Source organism: Pyxicephalus adspersus, chromosome 6 (genome assembly GCF_032062135.1).
Source record: "Pyxicephalus adspersus chromosome 6, UCB_Pads_2.0, whole genome shotgun sequence".
In the NCBI taxonomy this organism is placed as follows: Eukaryota; Metazoa; Chordata; class Amphibia; order Anura; family Pyxicephalidae; genus Pyxicephalus; species Pyxicephalus adspersus.
Window position 1 is genome coordinate 5,106,753 of NC_092863.1, and position 11,095 is coordinate 5,117,847.

The following is an 11,095-nucleotide window of genomic DNA, read 5'->3' on the forward strand; positions in this document are numbered from 1 at the left end:
GGGGGGGAGGGCATTGGTCCCCCTGTCCTGCCCCAAGGGGGGGGAGGGCATTGGTCCCCCTGTCCTGCCCCAAGGGGCAATTGGTTTGTTCTGGAGGAGGGGAAACAGTTTTGGGGCATTTGCTTAGTTTCAGTCCCAGGCAGGAGGGCATTCACCTCCTTCCCTCTCTTCCTGGTGGCTCCAGTCCCTCCATCATCCTGACGGACCTATATGGTGTCCCCATAACTTATTTAAAAACTTTCCCAAGCAGCTCATTGGTTAATCAGTCGGCTTGCTTGCAGCGCTGTAGCTCATGGTTCACTTCCCTCCAGAGAGACCATGTGACTATAGTAGGGGCATTCTAGAGTGTCAGCTCTTTTGCACAGTTATCTTTAGAAGCCAGAGAAATATTTGAACCAATGATATCTTTACCCCTGAAATATGATACAGCAAAACGTTTATGTAGAATCATCGGAGTCAGATTTGTGAGGCTGTGATGACTATTAGCAGATGTTTTATAGAACGTCTCTAGGATTCATATCTCAGGATTATCACACAGCGTCTATCGGCAGAGACCTCCGAACGTTTCCTAATGTGGTCATAGCTTCTCCTCGCTGTGTCCCCGGCCTGGGAAAATCCAGCAGATAATATCATTAGGATGAAGTGTGGGCAGAGGGCATAGGAGCTCCGCTGTGCCCCCTCCCCCGGGTTTATTGGTGAAACTTGCTGGAACTTGTAGTTCAGTCACAGCTAATGTGTCATTAAAGAATAACTCTGGGCAAAGGGAAGGGCTGGGACCCTCTGCCGGGTTTATTGGTGAAACTTGCTGGGACCCTCTGCCGGGTTTTATTTTCTCCCTCTGGCAATGAGTGTGGCCCATCCACCAATTTGTGATTCAGAACAGAGACGTTCGGAGGAGGAAACAATCTTTGCCTTTCCACAAATACCAGGTGGTGTCTACACATGGTTGGCACACTTTGCCCATCGGTTGCCCATGTCTTGCCTGCTTCATTCTTGGTGTCATTTGGCCCATACAATTCGGTGTATTGCCATTGGCCCATTTATTGTTGCTATTGGTCCATGTGTTGGCCAGTTTTTTTTAGTGCACTTGGCTACGGTTTTCCATGATTGTCCTGTGTGTGGCTACCAATGGCTCATTGTCTTTATTGGCCCGTTGGTTGTCCAAGTTTGAGCTTTTTTTCCATTAGGCCCATTTGTTGCCTGGGTATTGTTGCTATTTGGGCATTAAGTGGGCATATTGTTATGTTTGTCGTTGTGCCCCTCTTATTGCCCCATGTGAGCATGTGACCAGTGTGCCACTGTTGTGTGGACCGGATTGCTATAATAGAACCATCCCATTGAGTGCTCTGGGGGTCGTAGATAAATTTTGACTCCTGACTTGTCCTGTTCTGTTCTTGGTATCTCTGCCCCTCCCTTGGCACACGGCCTCACACATGGTTGGTGAACGGTTAGTAGTAGAATTGATCGGTCAGCGACACTTCCAAATGTGCAACTTCCTCCTTTAATTGCATTTCTCTTCTGCAATGTGGGCATCTGGTGCAACAAAACAATTTGGGAACCATGGGGGGGCCGATGACCTTAGCACTGTGGTCAGTCCAGGTCTCTGTCTTGCTGGATCTTTTTGTTTCTTCTCTGCTTTCTAAAAACTTGTAATGTAGTGTGGGGGGGGGTTCCCCTGCAGATTATTACCCTGAATGGCGCAGTGCATAGATAATAGGCTTCCATCCAGGCAGGGGAAGCCATGAGGAAGGTGACAGATGTGGGGAGGGGCACTGACACGGATTAGGACACCCGAAGAGATACAACCTGTGTTGGCTTTTCTTTGTGACAACTAGAGAGGTTATGGGGAGGTGAGCCAAAAGGAAGCAGACTAACACTCTAAGTAGGGATACCGGGAAGGCGGCCATAGATCCCGCACTACAGTCTTATGTACACCGTGACTGGGGCAACCCAAACACAAATTAATTACCCCCTTTAAACCCCCCAGAAGGTCTCTTTTATATCTCGGAAGATCCCTATGCTGCGTTCCTGAGTCTGCACACCTATTGTGCCCATTATAAAGGCTTGCACCATCTCTGTGCTTAGTGCCCAGGTTTGTAGCACTCTTGGGCCCTTTATGAGGGCTTCCTACCACCCCTGCATATCTGCTGTGCCCATTATTATGGCTTCTCACCACCCCCCCTATATCTGCTGTGCCCATTATTATGGCTTCCCACCACCTCTGCATATCTTCTGTGCCCATTATTATGGCTTCCCACCACCCCCGCATATCTGCTGTGCCCAATATAATGGCCTCCTATCACCCTCGCATATCTGTTGTGCCCATTTTAAGGGCCTCCTGCCATTCCTGCTGGATTTATGTAAGAAGGGGAGGTGGGCAAACCCCCAGGTGGGCAGAAATAGAGATGGGAATTAGGGCAGGGTAATGATTATGTGGCCTCTTTTTACAAAGGAAAAAAACCTGGCAGAGATGCCAATACAGTGCCCACAGTGCTTTGGATATCCTGTACAGGTTTATCTAATGGCATTTTTTTTTTTTATTATATTTTTGTTTTAATAGAATTTTTTTGCTTTTTTCCAGGCTGTCACCGCAGTACATGTACTCGCCAGGCCTCATCCAACCCAACGTGGTCATTCCGACACCAATCCAATCCCTGCCTTCCCCGTACATCGAGTACAACGCTGCTACCCAAGGCTACCCGCAATACCCCCCAGCTGCCTATGAACAATACCCCTACGCAGCATCACCAGCCGCCGGTTACGTTGGCTACGGCTACACCAACGCTGTTCAGCAACCAATGTCCGCCACGGCCACCGGAGCCCTACCTACCACCTTTATCCAGTACCAGCCATCACCGCTACAACCTGACCGGATCCAGTAAAAATTGGAACATTAAAATTTAATAAACCCTATTTTTAAAAAAAATGACAATAGAAGGAAATGGCTTCAGCGCAGCAAAAAGAAAACAAAAAATGTAAAAAAAAAAAATAATGATATTAACACAAAAAACGAAGAAAATTTGCAAGCTGTGCTCTAAAAATTCAGTTGTATTAAGAAGAAAAGTTGGAAATTTTGTTGCAAAAACTTTTTGGGGAGAAAAGTTGGGTGTTCTTGCTGGAGAGATGATAAACAAGATGACATGGACTCCTTTTTTTTTTTTTTTTTTTTTTTGACCATCCCATCTGTTTCCGGGAACACGTCTCAAATAAAGATCACTTAATAAAAAAACAAGATTCTTCTATAGAATACGTCAAAAAACTAAAAATACTCAGCGATGCCTTATAGAAGTAACTGTTTTTGAATATTTATTTTTTTTTTTATGTTCACCTGAGCTGTGAATCGCTATACAAAGGGTGGACGACCTGGCCGCCTTGGTAAATTTATTATTATTATTTTTTTTTGCTAAATTATTTTTTTTTTTTTCTTTCAATACTTGCTGGCTATTTTCAATATGCAAATGGAGGAATTTTCCGGACTCAAAGTTCTCAAAGCTGATTTAGCATGAGAGAGGAGGAAGCAGGGAGAGCCCTTCATAGTCGCAGCACTGTAATATTTTATTGTATTGTGTATATATTATAAAAAGAAATCACATTGTTTAAAACTGCTAAGATATTGCTGCAATGTAGAGACAAAATGCAGTATTTTATGGTATCGTAAAGGCAACACAAAAGTGATTTTAGAAGGACGTACGTACAAATGCAAAAACGACATTTTCTCTAACTATTTCCAGAAACAAGCCATTCCCGCCATGTAACTGTCATGTACACACAACTGACACACGTTGGGAATTTTTTGCTTATTTACTGGATTTTTTCCGAAGTTTTTCTCAAACTGGTGAAAAGGGAGCCAATATTTTTTTCCTCTTAAAAGGCAAATTGTTTCCCTGCCAATCAGAAAAGGGATATTTGTGAAGTTGGTGGAGATTTGCAGACTGGTATATGAAGTACGGTAACGTTGTGAGGGGGTCACTGCAGAATTCTGTGACTTTTTTTTTTTTCGTTGGATATAAATGTTCAGGTCTAATGTATGCACACATGGTAAAAAGGCACAAAAAATGGAGGACCTGTGTTTTTGCAAAGCTGGTTTCGCTGATGATGGTGGACAGGTCATGATGCTGCTGTAGTGAATTATCTTGTCATGTATTTCCTCTATTTGGGCCATGCTAGCCAACAAAAAAAATTAGAGGCAACAAATGAAGCCAGTATTTGGGAACTCCTAGTCTACCTGATTTTGCTAGAGGTATTGATGCCAAGAAGGCCTTTCCATTTCTTTTTATACTCCTAAGTTGAATGTTCACTCTTCAGATTTCCTACCTACACCGAATTGGGGCTTCAGCCATAAAGTTAGTATGGATGTCAAATTTTTTTACCAAAAGTTTGTAAAAGTGGTGGGTTTTGGGGGTACCCAATGGAGGGACTGGTGATGCCAAACTGACTTTATACTCCAGGCATTCCTACCCTGGGGTGTGGGTATGAAGTGGTTGGTGCATCTGGTGCGGCAAATTTGTTTTTCTTGGTGCTCCGCTATTAAAATGAAAATCTGGCTTGCCCTCCACCAAGATGTTGATTTGATGTTGGGGCAGTAAAAAGAATAGATCAACAAATGTACTTCAAGATGGAGAGTTATAGATAAACAGAATTTCCTGCACTGTACCAACCATTGTCTCCCTTCCATAAATGATCATTTGTGGGCTGAGCTGTCTTTATCAACCCGGCCATTTCTGAACTGCTTTCTAACTATGCAATTGTGTTGTCTAGTTTACAACTTGAAGGATATATTTTATTTTTTCTGTGTATTCCACTCCATTACAATTCAGATTGAGAGCACAAAAAGTTTCCGTGGTTTGGGTAGATTCATTAATATAAATGGGAGGCCTTTTAAGCTTCGGATTTGTACAGTTAGCGGATCGATGGGCTTTGGTTGAACCTCCAGAGTCCCTTGGAGATTTGTGGAGCAAGTGAGAATGCCAAACTAACATCTTAGATCTGGAGAGGAATAGTACAAAGTAGAACGATGGTGTTCATAGTAGCCATTAAAAAAATCAAAGGGCGAAAATGGTCTGTAACCTATTAATCCATATCGGGGGGGGAGGTGACTGGGACCACCAATCATGTAAAAGTAATTCAGTGGTTTGGCTTCTACCACGGTGGTCTTTAATCCATCCGTCATTAAAGTCTATTACAATATCTTGGCCCTTTCCAAGCCACTCACCCCACTCCAGTCACCAACAGTTGCACTAGTAGTGAACCCCACATGTGCTAAAAATTGCCAATTGGGGATAACTAAGGGTTTCTAGATCATGATGATGATTTGTCTGTTGCCATTTAACTGCCTTTTTTTTTCTGATTGGCTGCTGTGTGCTACCATCGCTCTTTGCTGGCTATACAAAAGAATGTCTGCTAACTCTTTTTGCTCCCAAATCAACTGGCCACAATTCCGAACCTGATATTATTGCCTATAATATAATTTGGCTTGAAGTTGGCCAATACTATTATATATGGCCAAGCTTGGCATAGGAGCATTGATTGGAGGAAAGGGAAGAGAAGACTTTTATCTTGCATACTATATATAAGGCAGTGAATCTGAACTTGCACCGCTTTTTGCAGGAGATGTCCTTGTCCTGCAGATGGGCACCCAGCACTCCTTTTTGACTTAGGAAGGCTAAGAGGAAGACAAAATAAGCTTTCCCAACCAATAGGAAATGGTCTTATTAGTAATTTGGCTGCTATAAACTGAAATCTGGTTGATATGGGTTGCTGGTCTTGAGGTTCTAATCCATATTGTGGTGGTTGGTTGGTGACAAGTCCTCAGTTGGCCTGATTAATGGAGGTCACTAAGGCTGGTAACCATTTCGTGTGAAGGAGCCAAGTGTTCAGCCATGGCAGAGGGCATTCTAAGGTGGAATAGTTATACAGGAATTCTATTGCACCTTATTAAATCTCCTATGAGGCCCAAAGGAACCAAAGCTTTCTCTCTAAAACAGGTTAGAATATTAGGAGGCTGATAGATCTATTCTTCTCCTCCAAAAGTCAATGTCCACTATTACTGTGTAATGACCAGGAATGGCGGTCTATTGATGTAGACGAATGGGGTCACCAAATCATACCAGATGTATCAGATGACCGGGGTACAACCACATCTATGGCAGCCTTGAGTGAATAGGTTTAAAAAAAAAAAGTTTCCAATTTTGGTCTTCCCCTCTTCATACTTGTAGGCTTGGGTGAGCCAACAGGGCTTATTCAAGAAAAGGCCAACCAACAGACCCACCTCCGAGGAGTCCAGCACTGTCTCGGTATAGCAAGCTTTTACTAGTTACATGGGCTAGAAAAGTGTTGTTAATCCTTCAAACAGACAAAATGGCGGTCACCAGCACTCTCTATAGGTCATAGTTGCAGCGAACACTCCGTAGACTGCACAATGCATTCACTGACCCCAGAATTACTTTGGGGCAGCCATGCTGGGTGACTTGTTTGCCCTGTGCCCTTAAATGCAGTCCAGTCTGTCTGTCTTCCTTTTGACATATTCAATATTGTTAATGCGAACCATTTTTTTATACTTTCTGTAAGTCATTTTGTTCTCAACTATGACTTGAAAAAATGTATTATGAAAAGTTAAAAAAATAAAGTTAATTTACTTAAGAATCCTCTTGTCTGTGTGGCTGAGTATAAAGTTGGTAATTTTATGTTGATTTGTATGTAGGGTGGTAAAAAGAGGGACTTGAAAGAAGCAATGAGGTGAGGTGCAGCCCTATCTTTCTACACACTGCTGATGATTGTATTCTGAGATGAATGGTCATCCATCTTTCCATTGGGAAGCACAGCAGGGTGTCATCCACATTTGGAAGACAAAATATATCTCCATAAAGATGCAGTTGTCACTAGAACACCCCCTTTTTTTATGGCCCATTGAGGCCAATTGCAGAAACATACAAGATCATTTCACTTATACAAATGGTGCCATAACGCACTTACCGTACACATCTGGTGCACTGCCAGTAAATGGACATGTTTCCACAATGCTTCAATCCGAGAGAGTCCCCAATTTATTTCCATTCCAGTAATGGTGGTCTCTAGACTGTACAGAGATCATTCCCTACAAACAGTGAAAAAACCCTGATACCTTTTTCCTGGTTAGGAGGATGAAGGGGCTACCTCACTCCTTTGTGTGGACTGGAATAGGTTTCATTTAAAGATGTTTTCTGAAAAAAAATAAAGGCATCATTGCCAGGAACCTGTTACCTTTTTCCCTACATACACACATGCAATAATTGTCATTGGAAAGAATCTTTCACAATCCTTTCCAAGGACAAAAGACTGCATGATGCATGAACGAGGGCTGTACATACAGCATCATTCTGCACTATGGAGAGGGAGAACGACGGAGTGGCACCATGCTGACCTCTCCCCTTCACTTTCATTACAATCATTCAACATTTGTAGATCCACCAGAACAGTTCCACAAACGATGAGCCCTGTACACACACCATATTCTATTCCGATATCAACCCTGAGGCGAATATAGGACGAGAATCATCTGACGTGTGTACGTGGCCTTAGTTGTCCATGGAACAGATATCCCCATTACAAGGTTCTGGGAATAACTATTATATCGGGTTTCCCCTTACTTTCTTGGCGATATGACTCAACAGTACAAATAAAGTGAAAGTAGCCAAACCATGACACAAAAAGCAACACTACACTTCCCCATTCCAGCTTATAAAGTGATCTATTTTCAGTCCTCCGGCCCAGGACACCAAACTCCACCTTATTGAAGAACGGTCAATCCTTGACTTATCTGGGAGTGCCCATCACCACACTTTATGGTTTCCTCCATCGGCCACAACCCAACATTCCTGCAGACCGAAGTGACACAGAGGTCAGATATAGGAGAAAGTACCGGCATCCCACACTTCCAGAATAGTCCGGTATATTGAAGATCTTTGGGCGAGATTGGATCAATGTGGAGTTCGATGGCAGGGACAGTAGTTAAGTATTCAATCATTCTTTGCAGAGATTATTTAGTATTTACCAAAGCTTTATGCGTGGTCATTTTCAATTAAAAAAAAATATATATTTTACAGCATATCCAGAAGGCCCCCTTTGAGCTTTGTATTGAAGGAGAATGAATAAATTTAAAAGAAGAATAAGGAATTGAACCTGTAATCTTATTAGACCTCCTTATTTCAAGAACCCGTTGTTTAATCCCTGTACCTGAGACTCAGGTCTAAGGGCTATGACCCTGAGCTCTAAGACTTTGTTTATTTTGTGGTACAACTACAACCAGAAGAGTGAAGAATGGAACTCTGCAGTCCTTCATTGCTCCGTTCTTCTTTTCAAATTTCTACCACCAAATTAAGTAACTCTTGAAGTCCATTATCCCAGAGTCTTTGGTGCTGAGTTTAGGAGCAGAGGAAAGAAGCAATTGGGGAAAACCAGGGTGAAGCGTTCAAACCTTGGTTCTTCTCGTTAAATTTGTATCAACATATTTACTAAGTCATGAAGCTCAGGGGGAACCTATCAAGCCAGAGGATCTGGTACAGAGGATTAGCAACAACCCAGAAGCCTTGCAGAGAGTTTTCTATTCACAGGTTCAACTCTCAGTTTTATCCCGTAGTTCAGAGGACATTTTACTCCTCAAGTAGACCAACCAACACATGAACTGTTGAGTGGAGGTGAGTAGCTCAGAGGATAAGAGCGTTGACCCAGGGCACAACAAACGTGAGTTCAAATCCTCAAAGCGCTGTGGACCCCAAAGGGAAATCGTAAGAGTGCTGTGAAACTTGTGCACAACTCCATCAAAGTGCTGTAGACTCTGAGGGCAAATCCATAAAAGCACAGAAGATCCCAAGTGCGAACCTATGGAGGTACAGTAAACCCCGAGCTCAAATCGCTGAGTGAAAGCTTGGAGGCCATGGACAACCCACCAGTCTGCTCCAGTCCCAGGCCCCCACAGGCCTGTAACATATGTGGGCATCACATTAGGTTGTGGACCCCCCGCCTCTTTCGGTCCATGGTCTGTGATCACTGCAACAAATATAATTAGAATGGGCTGTCTTACCGGGGCAGCCCATTCAAAAAGTGGGACTTAGGTTTTTATTGGCCTCACCCCATATATATATATATATATATACACACACACCACCCAAGTACTGTACAGTATTTGAACCCCCCCAGTGGTGGGATGGAGTAATGGGTCTGAAACATTTCCCACTACCCCATTCCACCTACTGGGGGGTTCAGACACTGCACAGCACTTGGACTTTCCTTCATTGGGATTTGAACTCAGGGCCTTCATGAGACAAACCATAGCACTTTACCTCTGAGCTACAGCCTCTGCTCACGTAGTAACCTGTTCGTTCTCCTATTTTAGAAATGGCTAGAATTCAGAAAAGAAACCAAAACATTCACAAATTTGTAAAATATTGCTAGCTAGAAGTTTTTGCAGACAAGCAGGTCAATAATGTTACAGAGCAGAGGTATAACTATCACCCCAGCCTTCTCCAACCTGCATTGCACCTGAAAAAAGAAGTAACTTGTCCACAGACACAAATTTCTTTCAAACTCAGTTCACAGATCTTAGCTTTGAAGCCTTCTCCATGTCTGAGACTTATGTGTGATGCTCTTTGACAAAGATGTATTCACATAAAACCCTATGAAACTCTAGGCCAATTTTAAAGTACCCACAATGGGCCAACAAATCTATTGAAACAAGTTTTTATTTTTAGAAAAAAAAAATTAGCTAGAAGACTTACAATCAGGTTGGCATCATGCTAGCCCGAGTTCTTCTGAAATATAAAAATGACCAAGACTAGGGGAGGCTACACAGACCTCTGCAATGTATTCCACCTTGCTCTAATTTATCGCCGCATGGAAGGAATAAGGAACATACAGCCAGCACTGCAGTTTGCAAACCCCAGGCAATGATGTGTGTAATTCCAAACCTTTTTTTAGTGTTTTACAGTACCTGAACACTATCAGTAGGACAGAGCAGAGGGTATGAAACAGACGCTGTACTTTGCTCCACCACCTGGAGGTTCAGGCTCTGCACAGCACCGGGGACACTTACCACCATCCTTGCAGGGATTCAGACATCACTGCTAGGTCACTTAGCCATTGCAAATTGGGACACCTACCTTCTACTTTTTACACCTTTAGGCAGGCCAGGCACTGAGATAACACCTGAAACAATCATTTAAAGGGATTAAAGGTTTACACAGCAGCAAGACAGAGGTATCGGGATTCAAACTCAGATCTTCATGAGACCAGGCAGCACCCTTATCCTCTGGGATATGAATACATACACCAACCTGTTTGTTTTTCTATTCAAACTGACGTTAAGATCCACTGAGCAGCCCATACATCTAAACACCAATAATATAAAAGCCCTATACAGTGCAATATGTACAGTGAAATATATAGAATACACTAATGGAATGGATACAATAAGTTGCAGTATCTGGGACAGTTTGGTAATAATGGTCCAAAAGAAAGACTAGGAATTAAAGTTCACTCCAAGCATTGTACCATCACCCCAACAAGAATAAAGAAGCCCCTCCAAGCTATACAGCCACGGCCCCCATTTATTGAGCTACAAGTCATCTCCTCTGCCAAGCTGCTCCAGAAAAACTCATACACCATGCAACAATGAAGAGGCAAATCCAAGGCTCGGCTCTGTAAACCACCCACACGCTAAAACAGGAACAACCTATTGTATCAGATACCGGAAATAACAAACTACTACCTAAAGATTAAAGGACTATAAATAAAATAATGGATCACTGACCAGCATGCGACGATCCTAAAATCACATCGCCTTTTATAAGATAGAACATATAAGGAAAAACAGAAAAGAAACACACAAACAATTGTACAGAAAGAGAAAATACAAGACACAAATACAAAAAGCAGTGAGTGTGAATGTTAACCTAAGAAGAAATGTTATATATTGCAGCTTACCAGTCCTAGAAGTGATTGTATTTCCTAGGGTGACAACATTCACTCACCGCACTTCCTCTATGGAGAAACAGGGTTGTCAGACTAGAATTGGAAATATGTATGGACCTCATACAAAAAGGAAGTGTATGTTTGACAGATG

General features: G+C 42.7%; 1 protein-coding gene across 1 annotated transcript in view; it reads left to right on the top strand.

Annotated features, from left to right (window-relative positions):
* The window catches only part of RBM38 (RNA binding motif protein 38), a 14,009-nt gene extending 7,367 nt beyond the window's left edge, over positions 1 to 6,642 (top strand). The window contains exon 4 of the mRNA XM_072414231.1: positions 2,582 to 6,642. Within this exon, the coding sequence (XP_072270332.1) occupies positions 2,582 to 2,882 (301 nt within the window). The 3' untranslated portion in view covers positions 2,883 to 6,642. The remainder of the gene's footprint in view (positions 1 to 2,581) is intronic.
* The last annotated feature ends 4,453 nt before the right edge of the window (positions 6,643 to 11,095 follow it).